The sequence below is a fragment of the Scardinius erythrophthalmus genome (assembly GCF_964197995.2).
Source record: "Scardinius erythrophthalmus genome assembly, chromosome: 2".
NCBI lineage: Eukaryota > Metazoa > Chordata > Actinopteri > Cypriniformes > Leuciscidae > Scardinius > Scardinius erythrophthalmus.
In genome coordinates, this window is record NC_138222.1 from 42,042,888 (window position 1) to 42,063,479 (window position 20,592).

A 20,592-nucleotide genomic window follows, 5' to 3' on the forward strand; every position below is an offset into this window, starting at 1 on the left:
TATCTTTTTTTTTTTTTTTTTTAATTTGATGTACAGTCAATCCAAATTATTATTATTATCACCCAAATTTAACACATGAACTGATTGGCTTTTAGTTTTGTGTGATTTAATGTACTTCATCTCCCAAAGCACAATCAAAATGGTTCTGATGGTTATTATGAATAAAGAGGTTCATGAATGTTGAACAGTATACACTCTTCCAGAAAATTAACTGACACAAAAAGCCTTGTGAAATACATGCTCAACTCTTTTTCTTTCTTTTTTGGGGTAGGTTTCTTGAGGCTAATGACTGATAGGTTAGAATACATTGTGGGTCAGTGTACTAGAAGTTGTGGCCTTTAGTTGAGTGCATGGGAACATGCTGAGCAACCACTGACCAAAAACAGCTCTCTCTTCAATATAAAGACGGAACTGTAAAATGCTGAAAAAGAGCCTTGTCCTAACTGGACGACGAAGAGAGGGAGATGAACAGAGGGTTTGTTTGTTTTAAAAAAATCTTCTGCCCAGAGAAATGATTCTAACTGTTTACTCTCTAAACACTAGAGACAAAGCAAATATGTTTTTTTTTTTTTTTTTTTTTTCAAAAATAGAAGTCAAATCCAAGACAGTGTATCCACAAGAGAGAGAAAAAAAAAAAAGATAATTAAAAAGGAAGATTAAGACCTTTAATGTTAGCAAATTAAAAAGGCACTCCACATTTTATACATATCTGGTTTACGTGGTATGAGCCAAGTATGTTTGGCTAAAAGAAAAGTCCAACGCAGCCACAGAAATATGCACACATGAAATTACTCAAGTTCCCCATATGTGGCCCATCAACACTTAGGGAGTACAAGACTATCATTTCTTAAGAAAAAGTTGCTGTTCCATAGAAAAAAATGTGCACGCACACACTCTAACACAAGATTCACAGCTGCCTCGCCTCAAACAGCTAATCTTCCTTATAGTGAAAAATAAATATACCAAAATGTATTTGAAATAATTGTATTTTATGCAGTACAAGTCTGCTAAATTGGAACAACTAATTCTGTACTTAATGCACTTTAGTTATCCGGAAATAGTGCTGAGGTCCAACTAAAGATATACTTAAGTATATCTGATTGTGCTAAAGTGGAACTATTACAAGTATCTTGCATTTAAAGACTGATATTATACAGTGATCATTTCCTTACTAATAGTGAGTAAAACATATTTTATGCATAATATTACAAAATGTGCAATAAAGAAGTACTAATATAATATTTACATCAGTAAGTCTCAAGCAATATGTCAGAAAAAAATGTTAACGGATTTAATAATGTATTTTGAGAACGTAATAAATGTATTTTAAATACATTTTGGTACAGATATTTTCACTAGGGTTCAAGGACTATTATTAGAAGATACATAAAAAGGGAAGATAAAACAATGCAGCTTTGTGCCAACAGGCTGGGGATGACTTCAGATGTTGCGTTCTGATTCCAGCAAAATAACAAAACCTTTCTTCACATTGTATTTAGGCTACTATAAAAAGCGAATTATTATTAAAATATAAATATTAGCTTATTAATAACCCATCAATAACAACACAACAGAAATCTTAAGCAACTGACAGAATAAGACAAAACGCATTTAGCAAAAGTAACTGTGTGGAACCCAAGTATTCATTCTTTGTCTGAAGCAACTCAGCATTGTAGACATGCATTTCTACTGACATCTTGTGGAGGACTAAAGGGGCAACGGTTTAATTTCAACTTCAATATTTATTTCACCCTTTCATTCCTGGAACACAATCCCCGGTTTCACAGACAAGGCTTTAACCTAGTCCTAGACTAAAATGCAAGTTTCAGCTGTTTTAACTGAAAGAAACTTGCACTGACATACGAAATATGTCACTGCCATTGTTTTGTCTCAAGATGCACAGCAGAAATGTTTTTTTTTTCTAAGGCAAGTTTATAAAAGCTACTTAAATGCCTAATCCTGGCTTAATCTAAACCATGTCTGTGAAACCAGACCAATAGGACAATATCAAAAATACAATAGGCTATCAAAATATAATTTTATGTACTGAGAAACACAGTTGTTTAGAATTGCTATGGACAGCATTGTAAAGATAATAACACACATTGGCACAATTCCTGATATTTTTTGTTTGTCACATTCAGGTCTTCACATTTAAAGGAGAACTCCGGTCAATTTTAACATTGAGCTCATTTTTTTCAATACAGAGAACAACGACAAAAATCGGTGTTGCCTACACTGTGTTATCCTCTTTTTAAAATTTGCACCCTGTTGACTTCAATGGGGCAAGTTTTAAACCTGCTTTTAGCCTCTTAACATCCTTGATGTGTCATTACAAGTGCACAGGTCATGTGAGTGATTCCTTCGGAGTGAACGCGGGTGAGTCTGACTGCAGTAGATGTGAAAGATATGGATAAAAATGATATTTATTTAGCCAGCGCTCATAGCTGTATTTACATCCTGTTTTCGGTCAAAGTCCATAGTAATCGATTGTCGAGTTCACGCGCATGATCATAGGTACTGAACCTATGCGCGTGAACTCGACAATCGATTACTATGGCCTTCGGCCGAAAACAGGAAGAAAATACAGGTATGTGCGCTGGCTGAAATAACATCATTTTTATTAATATCTTTCACATCTACTGCAGTCAGATTCACCCGTGATCACTCTGAAGGAATCACTCACATGACCTGTGCACTTAATGACACATCAAGGATGTTAAGAGGCTAAAAGCAGGTTTAAAACTTGCCCCATTGAAGTCAACAGGGTGCAAATTTTAAAAAGATAACACGGTGTAGGCAACACCGATTTTTGTCGTTGTTCTCTGTATTGACAGCACTCCAAATGTACAAAAAAATAAGCTCAATGTTAAAATTGACCGGAGTTCTCCTTTAAGTAAAAGTCCTCATGAAACTAGGTTTTCATTGTGAAGCTAAATACAGCTTTTTTACTTTTAATAAGAGTAAACATTAAAACACAATATATTCTGTTAAAATGGAATTGCCATAAAATGTTTTTGGCAACAAAATGAATGGATTATTTTAGGCTTGTTGGATTTTCTCTTAGAAGCGCACACACACTAAATAAAATAATTTGACATTTTCACATTTTTTTCATTGCTCAGAAATATAGTTAATTTATGACGCAACCAAAAACATGTATGGTGTATCCCTCTGAAGCAGACCAAATATGACTCATCTTGAGGCGAAACTGTAAACTGCAACGAGAGCTTTCCACTAAGTTCCAGTAAGATGCTGAAGGCTCTGGAAGTAGTGAAGTGAAGAGATCTGTCCCATGTACTGATGCAAGTGAGATAATGATCTCAGTCAAATACAGAAATCTTCCTTGTGTCACGTCTTGTTTGCACACAGAAGTCAGAAGGTTTTCAGATCTCTCAAATGAAAGAACACGGTTTGAACCTTCACCGTTCACACCTCAGTAGATCTGCTGTCATACGTTCCCTTTGCTTCACTGTTAAAATCAGAGAATCAACAACTGGAAATAAGCATCACAGTGAGGCTTGAAATTATAATTTTTATATAAATCAACACAAGAAAATACTTACTTGAGTTCCTTTTTCAGTCTTCTCAGTTTGTCGTTTAGCCTTTCATTCTTCACTCTGATGGGATTGTCAGGTATAAACCAGGCAGCAATAAATTTGCACATCACCACTACATGCTGTGTATGAGGAGTGGAGAGAAGAACAAATCTCAGACGATATTTAACAAAATATATTAATGTTTGTTAAAAACTAAATCAAATTAAATAGAAAAACAAGTTAAATAGCTCTAACATTTGTACCTCGAACAGAACAACAAAGGCAAAGCGGAGTGCCAGAATGAGCCAAAACTGAGAGGTGAGACTCTGGTCTTCATCACTGCGGTAGTCTCTGTAACTGTAGTACACACAATACACATTCAATGCAATGACGCTGTATCACATGAAACATTTCCTCGTTAGTCCAGTATGAACTAACCAATCAAATGAATCCGTATTAATATAAGTAGAAGTAAAAACCAACAAAGTTGTCACCTGCACTGCGTAACATTATACCCGTTGTTTTCGGTCAATTGCTTGAAGTCGTCTTTCACTCTCTCATTGGACATGAACGCTGTTGCCAGAGTGTTGTTGATATACCCTGTCATACAGCTATCAGACAAAATAAATGCACTCATTACAGCAGTAATCTACTATCATATATGCTTGAAAACAAATAAGCAAACTTTTTTTTCCAATATTGTTGTGGTGAGAGAAAAAGGTGGACAAAAACAGCTTATATTGTCTGATGGTTTGTAGCTCAGATACTCACTCCAGGTCTGTACTATTGCTGACAGCACAAGGTCCATAATGATATCGATACACCAGACGAGGTATGAAGTCAGAGGTAATCCCAATCACTAGTCCATTAGCAATGACAGCCATCACACCAATAGCTTCTAATATTCCAGTCCACACACCTGCCACAGGAGAACACACAACACATCATGGTTTACTCCATGATGATAGCTAAACTCACACATCACCACTGCACAAATACATGCACAAAAAAGCCAATACAGTAGCTATTCACCAATGTCATTTGTCTTTTTGGGCACTAGGCGGCGCTCAAGGCTGACCATCTTGATGGCATCCAGCCTGATCTCAAAGATGTTATTGATGAGAGCCAATAAAGGAGCCAGAGGAAACGCAGCCACAAAGATGGTGGTGAAACTGAACTGAAGAACTAATGACACAGGGAAGAACAGCATGTGTTAGTGTACAATATTGTAGCATAGCAACATTACAGTCACATCTTTACAATTCAAAAATGATATTCCAATAAAAAAAAATAGATGTTATACAAGTCAGCAATACTGTAAAAATAGTTTGTGCTGAACATAGGTAACAAAGAAAGATACACACCCATTTCCAAAAACTCATTAAACAAGCTGAAAGAATTAACATCATTCAGGTCGTAGTTTTCCAGCCAATTACGAAGGTTGCAGAGGTCACATGGGAAGAAGTTAGTATCATCCTCTCGACATGCCTTCCGGTAACAGTTACCACACTTTCTGCGCATCGTCTTAGCTTTTGTGTGCCTGAAACACACCTTTAACCAGCTGCAGAGAAACGGCATAGTCAGAGATAGAAAGTGAGAGAAAAATTTTAAATAATAATAATAATAATAATAATGAAAAGAGCAATCAGCGAAAGAAGTTTTCATTGGGTTTTAGTGTATATTTTTGTAAACACTTACGGCACTGTGAACTCAAATATGTTGTTGATTGTTTGTTTGAGCACTAGGATTACAGCCATCTGGATGAAGAGATCCGTAAGGCAGCCGCTTGGATGACACTAAATCAGAGAGAGAGATAGAAAAAAAATGACTTTTACCTCTTATTTTTGTTTACAATTACATTTGAAGATTTGATTCAGCTTTGGATAAAAGCGTCTGCCAAATGCATACATGTAAATATGCATTTGTAAATATAAATGTAATGTACAATGATTACTGCATGAATCGTACCTCTTCTAGCCTCCATTTCCCTGCAATTCGAACATAGTTTCCTGGATAGCCATTGATCCTAAGCACAGCACAAAGAGACTTTGAATAGACTGTTAGAGTAAATAACTAGATAAGCACACACTCACTCACACAGACAAACACACACACACACACACACACACACACACACACACACACACACACACACACACACACACACACACACACACACACACACACACACACACACACACACACACACACACACACACACACACACACACACACACACACACAATTACCTTCCCAGAAAGAACGCCACATAAAATAGTGATGAGAAGAGAGTAAAGAATTGAAATGTGAACATCTTCACAGTGAAGCGCTTCTCTGTGGCTGCAAAGGAGCGAGTCTTCTCTACAAATAAACAACAGAGACATTTTAAGTACTTAGCCTGTTTACTGACATGCAAACAAATATTATAATTTAGATTTATTACCCACCAAACTCACACAGTTTGAACGCCACAATTTTGTTGACCTGAAAAGAATTATAGCAATTAGACAGGTGCTATGTTTTTTTAACAAGCAGATGCTTTATGCCCATTAGACAGTTTATCTGTCAGTTCTTACCCGAGTCATAACCTGAATAGTAATGTAGTGTAGCACTGCTCCGGACAACATAGCTATTGTGGAAGCACGCTCACGCAGAAAGTGCAAGCTGCTTTCGGACAACAATATTGCAGTTAAAACACGGAAGATCACCAGAGCATGGGTCAGACCAATGATCACCACCAGCTGAAAAACATGAAGATACAGTTGTTATTATGTTTATAAGTGCATATCAGTAGCCGGGCTAACGTCAGACCTCGTCTCATTGAGACGTGGTCTGGGAACCACACGTTCATTTTCTCGTATTTGAGGCGTGGTTTACGAATGCCCAGAGCCGTTTATTGGGCGCTACGAATATCTATCACATGCACCTGTACGTAGCTCATAGCCAATCGTTTCAATTATACCAGATGATGTATGTAGAGCGACAGAAATTCGACAAGGAAGAAGACGATGGGTCAGAGATTTATGTGTACACGATGGCGTTCAGCGACTATTGCCGTTTGTGCTGCATCGAAAAGGTAACTTTGCGTCTGCTGCCATGTTGGATCCATCCATAGATATAAACAAAGTGCTTGTGTGTTGCATAGACGTCATCATCGTCTTGCTGCTCCCTCCCCGTTCTGTGATTGGTTCCCTTTTTGAGGGGAAAATCTGGTCCATGGTGTCCAGACTGCCTAGCAGCGTGAATAAAATCGCGCTGCGCGCAAGGCAGCATGGGGAAACCCAGGCTAGCATATCAGTCCTTTTAAACAATAACAACTTTTGAAGTAATAGTAATGCTAATGCATATATATATATATATATACATAGTAAAAATGAATGTGTTTCTCACCACTAATGTGACCAACAGAAGCACCACGATGCTGCGCAGGTAGGAATGTCTGAACTCTTTGGGTTTACACTGAGGGTTATTTACAATCTCCAAAATCAGTTCTTCCTGTGGACAAATAGTCATTCGGCTCCATCAGCAGATGCACATTAAATATGCCAAAATAATGATCAGAAAAATATTAATGAGTCTACCTCCTCCTCGCACCAGTTGAACACTTTCCACTTTGACACATACAGAGCTCGATGTCTCTTCCACAACTCCAAGAACAGGGTTGCTAGTCAAACAACATAACAGTACCTTAGCATTTGTCAAATGACACTGAAATATGTCATTTCCATTAGCTAAAGGGCAAAACTCACCCCAAATCGCCATGAACATGGCAAAAGCCACCGTCCCTTCATTGTCAAAAAGTTGGCTCACCTGTTTGTAAGCATTTACTGTTAACACAACTAGTCAAGATGAAACAGATAAGCACAGGTAGAAAATAGTGTGGCATTCAGCTCTCATTTATTTTGAATCAAGTTTCTTTTTGGAAGAAAGTACTTTCGTTCAAAAAGGATATATTACATTAATCAAAAGTAAAAGAAAAGACATTTATAATGTTGAAATAAATAATGTTCTTTTCCTTTTCAACATTCTATTCATCAAAATCTCCTGAAAAAAAAGCATGGCGGTTTCCACGTAATATATTTTAAATGTTTTATTTTATTGTAATAATAGTTCACAAAATCATAAGAGACTTCTTTCAAAAACATCAAAAAAATCTTACCAACCCCAAACTTTTGAACAGTAGTGTATCAAATACAACAATTAATGGTGTCAAGAAATGCAAGAAAAAGAGTGACATGTTTATTCACTGACCTTGGCATATGTACAGGTCTCAGACAGGTTCCACACATTGCATCTTGTGTCACATCTTGGACACATGATGGTGTTGGAGTCACAGACTTCATGACTGTAAGAACACCCAGACACCACGACTTAGAGATAATTGGGAGTCAATTAAAATCAGATTATTCTGTCTGCATACGATCTGTAATCTGCCTCTACACCTCAACACTCAGCATTTGTTTGCTGTAAATATACTCACATGAGTGGACTGGTATTGAAGAAGGCAAGGCCGTACAAGAACACAATGACACCAATAATAGCTGCAGGGATAAGCATCCGTGTGTACCAGCCCAGCCACAGGTAATACAGTGCCACTTTCTCCCCAAAATAGTCCCTAAAAATGACATATGTGAACATAGAGTGGTAAAAAAAGGATTTTCAAGGAACAGAGAACAATATAAAACCAGTAGAACTTACTTGACATCAGTGACAGGCTGTTTAAAAAGCTTCAATACTGAAAGCCAGCTTGCCCACTTCTTCTTTAGTTTTTTCTGCTCTTGTTTCTGAAGAGACAAGTCAAAAAAGTTTAATGTGACCTTTTACAATGACAAACCTCAGATATTTATTTAATGATTTCCTTAGCTACAGTCTATAATAAATAAAAACTCAAACAAATAAGGGCTTTTACCTCATGCAGACAGAAGATGGACTCAAAAGCACCTTCACTCAGCAACTCGTCAAGGCTCTCTTATAGAGTAAAATAGTGAATAAAGACATTGATAATATTACAGAGGCTCAGTCCTGGTCCCTTTCATTATTTCTTTAAAAACATCGAACATGAATGGGTGTCTCTGTTATTGACTTCTGAGCCCTTTTAATACATGCATAGGAAAATTCAAACACTTTTAGATTCAATGCAGTTTCATATTACATACATTTTATGTAAAGCTTTTTTGTAGACAAAGTGTTTGAAAGACTTAAAGATAACAAACTCAAGTTACACTACCGTTAAAAGTTTTGGGGCAAGTAAGATATATATATATATATATATATATATATATATATATATATATATATCTTACTTGCCCCAAAACTTTTAACGGTAGTGTAACTAAAATATATATATATATATATTTTTTTAATTCAGATAGGATGCACTAAAATTGGTCAAAAGTGACAGACATTTATAAAACAAAAAAAAATCTATTTCCAATAAATGCTGTTCTTTTAAAATGTATTCAATTTATCAAAGAAACCCGAAACCAATGTATCAGTTTCCACAAAAATATTAAGCAGCACATTACTGTTCAGCATTGATTATAAGAATAAATGTTTCTTGAGCACCAGACCAGCATATTCGAATGATTTCTGAAGGATCATGTGACACTGAACACTGGAGTAATGATGCTGAAAATGCAGCTTTGCCATTACAGGAATAAATTACATTTTTAAAATATATTCAAACAGAAAACAGAAAAATCTTTTTAAATTGTAATAATATTTCATTTTAAGGTATTTTTTATTCAATCATTTCAGCCTTGGAGAGCAGAAGAGACTTCTTTCAAAACATAAAAAATTCATTCCGACTCCAAACTTTTGAACTTTTGAAAGTTTTTAGTTTTTAAGGTTTAGAATGAGTCAAGACAACAATGGGAAATAAGACGAAGTGAAAGTGAAAAGGAAAGAAAGTGTACCTCCTGTTCCTATAAATGTATTGTACAAGACGAAGTGGACAATCCTGATTCTATGAAACAAAGGAATAGAAACCCATTACAAAAGCTATGAAAAGAACGTCTTATGTGGCAGATTTCAAATTCAATTTTAAGCAGTGTAGAGGTGCTATCTGTGACCCTCACCTGGTGCAGAACGACACAGACGATTCACACTTTTGCTCCGCGCTCCAGTTACAGGCATCAGACACCTTTAGCAAGTACTTGTACTTTGCAAACATCTCCTCAGGTGCACAGATACCGAAGAACACCTTTCCAGCATGTTCAATTCTCTGTTCAAAAGTAATGAGAGCCTTGAGTAAGACAGTCAAATTGAACTGAAAGACACAATACTATGTGTGTGACGGTGACAACATACAGTCACTTTAATGTTCTTCTGTTTCAGTTCGCCAATAAAGGCATCCTGCTTCTTGAAGGTTTGGTCCTCCATGTCCTCCACTTTATCAGCCACCAGGACATAGTCAAATAATCGAGGGACGTATGAGTTATGCTGAATGAAACAAATGCAGAAATAACCAAGACAGAAAGAAACATGCTTGCAGAGCAGACATACCATTTTTCTCTGAATATCAATTAATGATCAGACTGTATTTCTGCTGACTCTAGGTTTTGTGGGTTTGGTTTAGTTGAGTGTTTGGGTCTGTGACTGTCAGCTGTTTTTTCCAAAAGTTTAGGTCAAAAAAGTGATGTGAATGTGACATTATGACCATAGTTTGGTAAGATATAACATCATCATGTGCTTTGCATGTGAAGTCATCACAACTGAACATGTGCTCGGGTAGAAATGTGACTGTGGTGACTGTGGTATTTAAATCCTATTGGTCAACAAATGCACAAAAACACATGTCTGGTCTCTTTTCTTACCTGTGGTGTAAGTAAAGTCTCATTTGCATTGTCCAACTCATACATAGCCATTTCATCCTGCAATACATAGAAATAACGGTTACACTTTATTCTGAGGTGTCAGTGTTACAGTGTAATTATATATTTAAGTACTGAGTAATATTAAGCAACTACAGTACATGTACTTGCTATAGGGTTAGGGCAGGATTAGGATTTTGTTGAGGGTTAGTTGCATGTAATTATGCATAATTTACTGTTATTACTATCGTAAGTACATAACAAGGACAAAAGTGTTACCCAGAGAACTATAAATAGGTTTAAATAGTTTACTGACCAATGCACAATTTCTGAATAGCAAGTGCATATACTGTAAAAAATTCACCTACTGCCACTGTGATTAATGTATTGAGGACAGCATAAGACTTATCTATGTACTTACAATAAACCAACCCGGTATCACCCTGAGACAGAGGAAAATGTGCATTATGCAAACTGACATTTGTTTGTGATGCCAAACCTTATCTCAAGTGAAACGCAAATTTCTAACCTGTCTTCATGCAAGCTACTACAGTAATACTTAATGACTAACCAGCTCTATATAAAGCAAACTGATCAAATACAGCAGGATCCAAATATCTTTTTAAAGTTTTTCGCTCACATTGTTATGATGATAGTCTAGTTTGTAATTATACTTTTTAAAGATTAAATAAAAAATAAAAGACTTTTCACCAGTTTTGTCAAGTAAAACCGGACTTCAACGGAGCTCGAAAACATGTGCCCATATGAAACCATGTGTTTTGTAGAAATTAAAGCCAGTTGGATGGGAAATGTTTAGGCTATTATTAATATTCTAGGATGAATTCAGATTGATTGGGACAAAAAAAAACCTGAATTTGTTTGATAATTTCTTGTAGCGTAAAAGCTTTCTTTCCCTTTTTTTTTCCTACGTCTGATGTTCACTTTGACAGCAGTTACTCCTGCTGGTATGATGGCAGGTCAAGACATGCCTGTGGGTAACAAGTGTTTGATAAGAGTGTGTGTTTGTGGGTGTCAGAAAGACTGAGGAATCACTAAGAACGTGGATTATTATTCCTCACCTCTGCCTTACAAAATCATTAACTGAAGTCACAGTAATTAAAATATGTTCTTGCTCTAGTCAATGACATATTAAAAAGCAGCACATGACAAATAACCTGTTTAACCATAACATAACCATCATTCGTTCAGTTTTTGCATACATTTACGTAATATGAACACGTACCTGAACACTTTACTCAACCAAAACAGATTAATCAATAATGAGTCTAAAAAAAATCTAATCCCTAATCAAGTTTTTGTATTACCGTATGCGAGATTAAGGAGGTCATAAGCAAATTACTGAGTTGTCTGTGTAAAACACGAGTTATACATTAAGTTTACGCTCACAACAGAGTCTTTCTTCTGAAACATTCACATGAAAGATCTCAACAAGATGTTCAGGTCAGGTGAGTGTTCTTCAGAATAGTTTCTGATTGCATTAATCCCTCCTAAATAATGCAGTTTAACCTGTCTGAAACGATACATTTGAATAATCCAAACGAGACAGTTATTTATAAATCCCAAGACAAAGTCATTCACTAAGGAAAAATAAAATTGTAAATAAAATAGGATGCACCTCCCTATTTTAAACAGTGTTATGGGATAAACTATTACTGTAACTTCCCTCTCTAGGCTATGTTGGATATATTGTTACAGTAATATTGTTGGTGGTGAAAGCGACTGATGTATATGACAGGATGAGTGCAACACAGAGACTACAGTAGTCTACCAATTATTATATATTAAAAGGGTATAAACTGCACATTTAATATTACTAAACAGCATAGTTATATAACGAAACATCTGTAACTAAATACTCAGAAAACAAAATAGTATTTTCTCTTCACATGAGCTATGTCTCACATCGACCAGATAAATTAATAAACACCTCAAAACCAATCAGACAGGCATTGACCTATGCACACACACACACACACACACACACACACACACACTGTAGCCTACCTCTCGATCAGTGAAGAACATTCTCAAATCAAAGTTTTCAAAGCAGCTCAGTTCAGTTTAGGCAGACCGATGTCAGTCTCTCTTCTCTAATCCTCACATAGCCGAAGACCAGCTTTAACTAATGAGAGAAATTCAAACTGACTAGAGTAGAGACCGATCGAAAGCAGTGTAACCTACACTTCCGCATTTCCCATCTCATATTTAAGACATCCGCGAGCTCGACGGTATGATCGTGACTTCTACCTTTACAGGTGAGACAACAGACGTCATCGCTCTCTGTTGAAGGGCGGGTCCGAGGTTTTACTCTCAATATCAGAGAGACCAATACTGATAACTTGAGATCGAAACTCGGACGTTACTGCAGTGGCAACAGTCATTCGGCTCTGAATATGCTAAACTCAAAAAAATGAGTTAGGAGAGTTGGGCACAGTTGTCACTGCACTGCTATTTTTTTTTTACATGCAAATACTTGCTGCTTTAACCTCCTAGAATCCAGAAGAAAAATAAAAACCTTTGGAATCTTTGGAACATTATTTCATTAAAGAAAAAAATGGGTACAATAAATGATTGCATCTCAGTCAAGAAAATGAAGGCAACACATTAAGACTGTTTTCCTGCTCAGACAGAACATGAGATAAACACCCTGCGATAAAACCATTAGCCATTAGGACATTAGTGGCTTTTATAAACTTGCCTTAGAAAAAAACATGACTGGTGTTGCATCTTGAGACAAAACAGTGGCAGTGATGGATATGTCAGTGCAAGTTGCTTTCAGTTAACAGCTCAAACATGCATTTTAGTCTGGGACTGTCCGTCTGTGGAACCGGGTGTAAAACTCTCATCTGGAGAAAAGATGAGCATAGGACAACGCCCAGACTTCTCTCCTCTTCCATGAGCACCCCTCTCCTTACTCCCCTCCTTTCACATGGCTCAAGTCACTGTAGGTTCACTAATACTGATGATATAAAACATGATGTATCTTGTGAATCTATTCCTATTAGGAAAACGGGCAGAATAGTCTTTGGGGATTCTGTTACCAGAAAACCTCCACACACTGCTGTGTGTGTCTCTCCACTGTCAGGTATATTTCTTACTCTTAGATTCTTTCTTTGAGCAATTGATGTTATTATTTATGAATTGGCTTCTAATTGCTTCATTGTGTAATTGGCATGATACATTTTTACCTGACGAATAAAATGTTATGTTTGATTTATTCTGTATTCTTCTGAAAACATTGAGTATATTATGGAGTCTGGTGTAGGTCAAACTAAAGGCTCATGAATAAATGTAACATTAGGCACGTCATCTTAGACTTTTTGATTTCTATCGATCACTGACTTAGAAAGTTGTATGGAAACGGATAAATAAACTACTCTTTTTGTATGAGTAAGCAGTATGCAACCATCTAAAGGTAATAGCTAACCCTGCACCATCTGACTAAGATCAGACTGGTGAGTTTGTGTTCGTAAAGTTCCACGTAACCAGGCCGGCGTGCGACTCCATGTGACATCGGGTTCCTAATGAATGAATAATTGAAAGTATGGGATTCCCAGAATAAGATCTAAATGAATAAATAACCAATATTTATGATTTGTTCCTAATTAGAAACATTCTAAATTTAATAATCATTTGAAATTGGAGTCAGATTAAGCAAGGATCTTAAGTCAATTTTATATTAAATTCTAATAATTAAGTGAACTTCACAGAAGCACTAAAAAGACCAACAAACATTATAACTTCGCCCACGCCGGTCGATTCTGTCGTTGGGCCGGCAAAATTGTTTGCATGAAAATGCAAAATAACTACAAAACACAGGGATTGCATTCACAAAAAGTATTTTTAATCCAATTAAATACTTTTTAACCAAGTATAACTACTAAGAATTATTCAGACTATATAAATTTCAATTACTTTTCTAGACCCGCAAATTATACTTTTGCAATACCTTGATTTCTCCAGGTTTACCAGGACCATAAGGTCATTAAAAAACACTAAGGAGAAAGTTGGTGAAGTTGGTGAAACCACCCAACATTTAGTTTCTCTGAAAATACCTGGATATCATTCTTAAGACTTTAAACTGTAATTATTTCCTAAAACACACATGCTCTACAGAGGAGGGCAAAAGCAAGAATGGTGTACAGTGGGATTCGGCTGAAAGCAGATGTCCTGAAAGTCCATGGATCGTCTAGCCTTGTGCTGCATTACCAGAAGTGGGATTAATCTCCTCATTTGCATTGTTCATCATCAATCACATGACCATGCAAAACATTGAGCAAACAATTCCACCAACACTAAGACAAAGCACACTTATTTAATGTGATCTCAAAGTACACAACAGAGTCCAATTTATTCATGAAAAGTGATCATAAATATGACCACAGAATAATTATATACACACTAAACCACTGATACCACTGCATAAAGAGTATTAATCTATAGATGTGGGTTATTTTTTAGGCTATCCTTTGAGAAATAGCCTGTACAGTATGACAGCAAGAGCTTTTCATGGATTATACAGCCTAAACCAAGATATTTGGATAGTCAAACCACTTTATACAAAACAACGTTAAGTTTGAAGTACATAAACATTAAAACAGTAGTTTTAAATATTTAGGTTCAAAGTGCTCACTCTGCGCCACCTTCATCATCTTCCAGGGTTTTACGGAAGTGTTTGCGATTTACTTTCTTGGCACTGTTGAAGACAGCGCTGGACACCATTTTGTTTTCTTCCTCTTTCTCAGACCCCCACTTCCTTTTTTTCTCTTTATTGCCCCAAGAAATGTGATGATCATCCAAGTGTTGAAGGCCAACTACTTCCTTCTTAGCATGGTCAAGTTTGCTCCCACTTTGATCTTTGCTTTTGGGTTTAGTGAACACGATCTTATTATCACTGCTGCTGCTGTGATCCTGGTTGAAAGTTGGAGTGAAAGTCTCCAGTGTGGCTTTTTGAGACCTCCGGCTGTCTTGAAGCTCCTGAATGTACTCATGAGCGACCTGACTATTCTTTCTATCACTGGTTTCAGCAATATCTTCGAGACTGTATCGGGTCCAGCGCTCAGGGTTTGCTAGGTAGTCTGGGAGTTTTTTTCCTGGAGGTTGTTTTTTGGTTGCCTCTTGGTCAACACCACACTTCCTTTGAGCTGCCTGTGGAGGTGAGGGTGGAGCAGGACGGGCAAACATGCCATCAAGAATGTTGTCTTCACCTAGATCCTTAGATGTGAGCTTTGCTGCACTATCCAACTGTGCAAAGATGTCCTTGCTCCGATCACAGAAACCAGAGCTCCCACCTATCAGTCTGAAGGTGGGATTTTCTTGAGGAACAGACTTCACATGCTGCTGAGTCTCACCTTCATCCTCTGAGGATGATGACAAGTCCTCAACCTTTCTGCCGAAATGCTCTGTGGGTTCATCAGAGTCAGAGTCGCTCAGGGAGAGATCATCTGGAAGTTCAATCATATCTCTATTAGAAAGACTGTTGGGAGCATCCTTTTCTTTGCAGTTTGGGTCACTCATTGTGCTACTACTACTCCGAGGTTAGGTCAAGAGATACGATTAGAAGCTGGATATTTACGCGGAGATGCTGTGTGAAAGATCTAAAGAAGAAAGAAATTAAGAAATACTTGTATTAGTAATGCACAAACACAGACATTTTATTCAAAGAGTAGCATATAAAGTAAAAAGGTAAGGCACTGACTGCACATAACACTAGTGCTAATTAACTTCATAGAATGGTGATCTTGACAAACTCATAACAAACCAACTGACATGAACTATAGAGAGAAAAGAAAAGATGAGGAACTACTCGCTCACCAAAAGGCTCTTGAGACACCTATAGGAACCAGAATGAGAAACAAGCAGTGAGATCTTCACTCAGTAAACATACAATTACATAGCAGCATTATACAGTGATCTAATAATACTTAAGGACAAGTATTTAAATACATTATTTATATTAAAATCCATATTTATTCATTTATTTTACAGATCTTGTAATGTTGTTCTTTATGCGCTTGTTACATAATCCCACTAATATGAAGAAAGTAAAAAAATATATACAGCTGGAACAATGCTTGGGTGCATGGAGGTATCTTACTGCGGTTGAAGACTCACAGGTACTGCGAGCTGGTCAGTTCAGCTAAAATTGTTGATTCCAGAGTATTGATCAAAGTTATGGCCATAGCGTTTAGTCTGAAGGTTGTCCTCTTCTTACGGTGTAAACTTGAATTAAACAAAATCAGCATCAGCATATCTGTATGTATACTTATTAAATCAAGAAGAAGAAATTTGCACAACTACAGACATTTAAACCAAATCATGACGTTAATGTAATGCCAGTGAGCATTATGTTCTGTTGACACGTTAAGCCAGCTAACGCAGCTATCCCGCCTAGCTGTGATGATAAACGTGATCAAAATATCTCAAATGCCCTCAGAACCTACGACATTTACGGTAACATGCTGGTTGAAATATAACAACCATAATTTGAAAGTTACTTAGTTATTTGACACGTATCTAGTTGTCCACATAAGCAGTAGCATACCTTTAGCTGCAGTGAGTGCCCATAATCAACGAAGAGATGCTTTGTGGGTAATGTAGTTTATCTGTTAGAATGAAAAAAAACAGCTGCGTTCTAGTTCTCACATGGTCAGTGTTCACAGCTCCCTTCATGCATAGCAAGCGGTGTATGAATATAATATAATATAATATAAAATAATATAATATAATATAATATAATATAAAAATGTTTAAGTTCATAGTGTTACATTCAAATATCTGTGAGTTTATATAAGATTTTATATTTATATATATTTTAATTAATAACTTAATAATAATTAGTCATACTTGAAACCACTAAATTTAGTGATAAATTAATTTTGTAATGTTTAATTTCACACTATGTCTCAGATGTACAAAAAATGGCTACTTCGTTTGCCCTGCTCGCTTCCTAAGATGTAGGTGCGCCACGCCATTGTCGTATTTACCGTAACTATTCTGATTTGTAAAAAGCAGACTTGTACCACGTGACCGTGCTACCATGCGACCAGTCCACTGCAGATTTAGTGCAAGAGAAAGTATCCGAATCCGAGGACGTGAACAGCTCCAAGTACACAGTCATCTCTTATTTACGGTAATTACGACATAGCGTGAACGCAAATACCTTTGAATGGCTGAATACCTTTGAAGTCCACTTCAGGGCACTATGCGAAGGATTGGGACACTCATGTCTGTCTGTCCAATAACCAGCAGAGGGCGCAAATGCTGTAAGATAGAAGCACGTGCGATCTGACCCAGTGTACTTTAATTAAAAAATTATTGAGGTAATGGATATACAGAATAGCATATAAGACGCATAATGCCCTTAACAGTGCAGGACAGAAATGCTAAATAGAGATGTATACTTTTACAGATTAATCTTGTATTCAATAAAAAAAAAAAATTAGAAACATGACTGAACACATGTAATAAATAACACAGTAATAAAGAACGTGACATTATAAAGACCCCGTAAATAATACTTTTCAGTATTTTTATGTCAGTATGCCGACGGAAAGCCACTCCCCTTTAAGACATCATCATCATCATCATCATCACATCTCCAGTCCTCAGCTCGCCGCTGCTTGCTGTAATGTTAGTTATTGATGTTATGGAGAAGAAAGCGAGCGAGGGATTCACTGCTTAGCCACTACATTCTCCCAACTAACATCTTAAAGCTTGAAAGCAGAAATCTCCTTCGGCACCTTTAGGCCAGAAAGCCAGACTGAACTGACGGATTTTTCTTTTCTTTTCATTGTCCCGTGGGAGAAAAGAAACGCACGAACTTAACATGAAGAGAATAACGGGGAAGACGAAAGAAGCTACTTTAATAGAAATGTCCAACACTCTGGATTCTCAGATTGAAGGTAAGAACTGCTACAACAGCTATGTAAACCTTATATGCAGTGTTCAAAATCGTAATGTGAAGGTCTGGGAGTTGTCATCCTAAATGAAAATATAAATGAATGTGACGCTGCATTTAATCAGCTGACATGATCACTTCAAAGACAAAGAACAATGAAAAAAAAAAAAAGAAAGAAAATGCAACATGTTCACCAGGTCAGGTCCTTTTAACAAAATAAAAACGTATAACAGTACATGTATTCAAATAAGCGGCGTTGAACTGAAATTAAAATAGGCTTAAGTTCCTGAAATGGCAAAGGTATGGAAAAGTTGCGGTCTACACCCAAATACGGGTATTACTACCTGGTACCGTGCTGTATCCTGCATTACAAAAGCGTGTTTGTGACATGGTTTAAATCCACAAAAAATAGCCCTGGTGTGAGCATATGTAGGCTACGTGACCTAAGTTACGGATTTTGAAAAACAACATAGAAACGTGATATTTATTTCTACGCATCATTGTATGAATGGTAGTTTTAAAAGCAGCTTGAACCAGCTCTTTCATTAGCTTTCACGTTACTCCGTCTTGCCACATGGCTTGGCCTCAGTCCCATAACTTGAAATTGAATCAAACAGTCCTTATGTTGAATCAGTTAAATGTCTGCTGTCATTGTGACTCATCCAGAGTTCATTCAGTTCCCCTGCACACAGGACATTTTTAGATTAAAAAACATCAGGCTGCTCCTCTAAGAATGTGGTATACAGAGAGAAGTGGAGTGAATGGTCTTTGTATTCGTGGAGTATTGAATAGTGAAGTGCATAGTTCCTCGATTTTGTAGTATCCAAATGAGAAAAATCATAATAGGATGATACCCAATGAATAGGCTTTACCGACCCTAGGGGCCCCCTTTGACACAGGACCTAGGTAGGAAAATGTTCCTGGTTTTCCCCCTCTGACAAATAAATATGTGGTATTATCTAAACAGAATATCCTGCGCTGATGTTTTAGCTCAGGGATGTGACAGATGTGTCATGCAGCAGTGTTGTTTGATCCCACATTTGATATTACTCGGCTTGTTTTTTAATAATGTAAAATGAATAATTGAGCCGAGCTGAAATGAATCAGTGCTGTGGCTCTTGCCGTCCTGAGGCTTTTTGTTGCACAGGTTGAGTAAAAGCTGCTAATGCATTAAGGCTTAGAGACTTAATAAGTGTGAGGTGTGTAGGTGTATGTTTATGTCCACGGCTCGTGTTCACATTGGTGTGTGGGTTTGTTTGCCAAAGTGACTTATTATTATTAATATTATTTATTACTCTGTGTCATGAGTGTATGTTTTGTAAGAGGGAGTGGTTGAGAGGAATGAGAAAATGTAGAATATAAGGGAAATGTATAGGCTATATTTCAGGGGAACCCCAGCCTAATCTCTCTGTTCCCTCCTGCTTTGGATTTCACTGCAACTATTTAATCCATGTACTGATCATAGGTGATTCACTGGATAGTAATATGATTATGCTTCTCGACCAGGACTGTGGCAGTGTCATGGCTCACATTGCTAAGTCTGCAATGTGTGATTAAAAAACAGAGGGATTTACAGTGACTCTGAATTTTGTATCTATATATATCTTACTTGCACTGTATTTCATTAACAAATGCATTGAATCTCAAAGTTAATTATTTTTATATATTTAATTAGTTTTATATTGGCCAGATGCTTGGCGACAACAAGTGCACTACAAGATGTACGAGTTTAATATACTTTTCATTCATAGGTGCCTAATAAACAGCAAAATTAAGAAGTGCAGCAGAGTTTGAGAGGATTCATTGCTTAAGCAGCTCTAAAACAGAGAATCAACCCAGGGCCAGAACCCACAGCTAATGGCCAACTCATTAAATCTGCATAGCATAGCTTTAATATCACATAGTTTTTCATTTTAGCTATAAAACTTCCTGTTGCTGCAGTAATTGAAGCCTGGTAATATATTGCTTCTTATCATCATCATCGTAATTGCTGCAATAGCAATATAGTTCCATCATGACTGGGCATCAGTTTAATTGTGTTTAGTGTTAGATAGCTTGTTTAAAATTGTCTTTTAAATAAACTTCTTAGATATGCTAAAATATTTAAATCCAATTACTTTTTTGTAAACATTGAGTTGGACTAGGTCAATCAATCGCAAGTGGTCCAAATAGAGGTTAGGCTAGTTGATCATTTTTTTATTTTTCTAATTTTGTTTGCATGACTATCTCTGTTTTTTTTTTTTTTAGTATTGCAATTTCGTTTTACTTGGTTTAATTACAGCAGCCTTCTTTATGTCATGGCCCACAACAAATTTTGATT

The 20,592-nt window shown here is 36.6% G+C and overlaps 3 protein-coding genes across 5 annotated transcripts in view; 1 reads left to right on the forward strand and 2 right to left on the reverse strand.

Annotated features, from left to right (window-relative positions):
• Nucleotides 1–2,581: 2,581 nt before the first annotated feature.
• On the reverse strand, nt 2,582–12,490 carry ano9b (anoctamin 9b). Its single transcript, XM_081394264.1, has 24 exons — nt 12,377–12,490; nt 10,355–10,411; nt 9,849–9,980; nt 9,617–9,762; nt 9,455–9,504; nt 8,449–8,507; nt 8,238–8,323; nt 8,020–8,154; nt 7,791–7,884; nt 7,289–7,349; nt 7,121–7,203; nt 6,930–7,034; nt 6,116–6,280; nt 5,987–6,023; nt 5,789–5,900; nt 5,508–5,565; nt 5,238–5,335; nt 4,904–5,100; nt 4,572–4,724; nt 4,311–4,458; nt 4,034–4,150; nt 3,803–3,896; nt 3,567–3,679; nt 2,582–3,472 (listed from the first exon to the last, which is right to left on the reverse strand). Exons 1-24 carry the CDS (start codon nt 12,395–12,397, stop codon nt 3,430–3,432), a joined length of 2,364 nt encoding a protein of 787 aa, XP_081250390.1. The 5' UTR covers nt 12,398–12,490; the 3' UTR covers nt 2,582–3,429.
• Nucleotides 12,491–14,194: 1,704 nt separating this feature from the next.
• Nucleotides 14,195–17,635, reverse strand: tssc4 (tumor suppressing subtransferable candidate 4). Of its 3 annotated transcripts, XM_081348389.1 has the most exons (5): nt 17,553–17,635; nt 16,917–16,977; nt 16,470–16,594; nt 16,187–16,205; nt 14,195–15,969 (listed from the first exon to the last, which is right to left on the reverse strand). In XM_081348389.1, exon 5 carries the CDS (start codon nt 15,887–15,889, stop codon nt 15,002–15,004), a length of 888 nt encoding a protein of 295 aa, XP_081204515.1. In that variant the 5' UTR covers nt 15,890–15,969; nt 16,187–16,205; nt 16,470–16,594; nt 16,917–16,977; nt 17,553–17,635; the 3' UTR covers nt 14,195–15,001. The 3 variants fall into 3 exon arrangements, with proteins under 3 accessions (XP_081204515.1, XP_081204514.1, XP_081204516.1); XM_081348388.1 differs by lacking the exon at nt 17,553–17,635 and having other exon boundaries at nt 16,917–17,048; XM_081348390.1 differs by lacking the exon at nt 17,553–17,635 and having other exon boundaries at nt 16,473–16,594; nt 16,917–16,979.
• A 354-nt stretch (nt 17,636–17,989) lies between these two features.
• ano5b (anoctamin 5b) overlaps nt 17,990–20,592 on the forward strand; it is a 36,619-nt gene continuing 34,016 nt past the window's right edge. The window contains exon 1 of the mRNA XM_081348418.1: nt 17,990–18,276. Within this exon, the coding sequence (XP_081204544.1) occupies nt 18,201–18,276 (76 nt within the window). The 5' untranslated portion in view covers nt 17,990–18,200. The remainder of the gene's footprint in view (nt 18,277–20,592) is intronic.